The 2,337-nt window shown below is 37.0% G+C and overlaps 1 protein-coding gene across 1 annotated transcript in view; it reads right to left on the minus strand.

Annotated features, from left to right (window-relative positions):
* The window catches only part of LOC106878492 (ubiquitin carboxyl-terminal hydrolase 40), a 46,621-nt gene that overhangs the window by 25,999 nt on the left and 18,285 nt on the right, over window positions 1–2,337 (minus strand). Inside the window, exons 9-10 of the mRNA XM_052970937.1 lie at window positions 1,464–1,589; window positions 756–1,010 (exon numbers count right to left, since the gene is read on the minus strand). Of these exons, the coding sequence (XP_052826897.1) occupies window positions 756–1,010; window positions 1,464–1,589 (381 nt within the window). The remainder of the gene's footprint in view (window positions 1–755; window positions 1,011–1,463; window positions 1,590–2,337) is intronic.

The raw sequence follows: 2,337 nt of genomic DNA on the forward strand, positions 1-2,337 counted from the left end.
ATATATATATATATATATATATATACTTAATCATATGAAAGGGAAATGGAAATTAATAAAACTTTTCACTTGCAAGTGGCCTAGCGTATAAAAGTTTAGTCCGAAAGAACAGCTAGGTTCTAGAACCACAAAATTAGGGATAAAATCTCGAAAGGAATGAAATGAAAAATAAAAACTTTTACCATTTATTTTCCTGGACCAATTGGTTTCTGACTTTAGTTTAGCAAATAAGATAATTTGCTAGGTGAAGTCGTTATCAACAGGTACACCTAAGACTAAAATATATAAACACGAGGCAATCAATTCCATGCCTCTCGTTTATACATCCTAATTCTGCCAACAAGAATCTCAATAATAATAATAGTAATAGTAATAATAATAATAATAATAATAATAATAATAATAATGATAATAATAATACATATCGCCAGCCACCAAGGAACATGCTCAACTGGATAAGGTCAAACAACTGACAAGCAAATCTGTGGTATTGAGCAGAATATTTGCTGTAGCCCATTATTCAGGGACCTTTTGAGTGGGATGGGCTACTCGACCTGAAGAAAATTCTAACTGGGACCCACCTGCAAGGTCATGCGCTGTTTCTCTTGATATAAGATCACCATGTGGCGCACATATGGTTGTGATGCATGTGCCTGGTGTACCCTTATCAGACGGGTAGTCATGATGGGTATAATGGGCTTTGTATATTTTACCCCAGTGTCACTTTGATGGCAGGCACTGCTCTCTCACTCAATAATAATAATAATAATAATAATAATAATAATAATAGAGCATGTTAGTAATATGTGTGTTAGATAAAGGAAACTTACCATACAGAGTTTATCAACTGGTAGGGTATGATTGTCAGCCTTCAACAATATGTTCATCAACATTAAAGCAGGTCCTTCAGCTTTGTGGGAGTTAAATAGTCCTTGATAATTAACATCTTTCTCTTTGGTACTAACCAGGGCTGGACTAGAAGAGGACTGATGAACCACAACCTCCTTACACTACAAATGTATAAAATAAATATATACATACATATAACAAAAGGCAAAAGGGATTAATAAAGCCAGGCAGATAGCTAAAAAGCACTCAGTGTTAAACGAACTTGGCTAATTATTTACATTTGATGGATATTTGTCCCCATCTTGTTTGCTGTTAACATTTCGGCTGATATACTCTTCAGCCTTTTTCAGATGTCCTGGGGAAGTTTCGAACCTGGGTTCTCATTCCTAAGGTATTTTTCAATGCTGTTATTATTATTATTCAGGTCACTGCCTAGAATTGAACCCGGAATCTTGGGGTTAGTAGCCTGCGCTCTTAACCACTACGCCATACGCTGAGAGGCACAACAACAGCCTAGCATGGTTAACTTATGAAATTAACATGAGAAGGGGTTTCAGAAGATCACTGAAGTAGCTCCAACACAAACACCCACACACGTCTAGCAATGAACTTACCGTTTCTGTCCAAGTACCAAGCCCATCAATGTCTTTGATATAAGCATGATAGTGGCCACCATGGGTACTGCCTCGATGAATAACTAAGGAAAACAGTTCATATTCAGGACTCTCATCAGAGGAGGGCTGAAAATATAATAATAATAATAATTAATTCTGTTTTATTGGCTACAAGGGCTAATATAAATCAAAACATATAAAGACAAAGACAGGATGAAAAGTACAAAGGGTTTCGTCTAAAAAGAAAATGTTCGTGTAAACATTAAAATACCAATGAAAAATATAACAAGTAAAACTCCCAATAAGGGGAGGCACTTTGAAAGGTTATGCATGGAAAAACCCATAAAAGCCACGGGAGCCTAGTCAAAAGGGGTAGAGAGCCCCTTCTTTTATATTACCGTTTTTTTTTTACAGATGTAACTTCAGAATTGGTTCGTTCATACTGGCCATTTTACAGACAGTCACCCACCTTTCAATAAATTTGCTACGAGACAGTACTTCCCTCTCTACTCTCATCTACCTTTTCAAGTGGAACTTGAACAAGTTGATGAGGCCTTGGCCAAAGAAGAAAGTGTAATAATGGCTTCAAATTTTGGCTTAAAAGTCAGTAATTTTAGGCGAGGGATTATTAAGTCAAATACATTGATTCATCATCATCATCATCATCATCGTTTAACGTCCGCTTTCCATGCTAGCATGGGTTGGACGATTTGACTGAGGACTGGTGAAACCGGATGGCAACACCAGGCTCCAATCTAAATTTGGCAGAGTTTCTACAGCTGGATGCCCTTCCTAACGCCAACCACTCAGAGAGTGTAGTAAGTGCTTTTACGTGTCACCTGCACGAACATGATTTCTATGACGAAAATCTGTT

Source organism: Octopus bimaculoides, chromosome 9 (assembly GCF_001194135.2).
Source record: "Octopus bimaculoides isolate UCB-OBI-ISO-001 chromosome 9, ASM119413v2, whole genome shotgun sequence".
NCBI classification, from domain to species: Eukaryota; Metazoa; Mollusca; class Cephalopoda; order Octopoda; family Octopodidae; genus Octopus; species Octopus bimaculoides.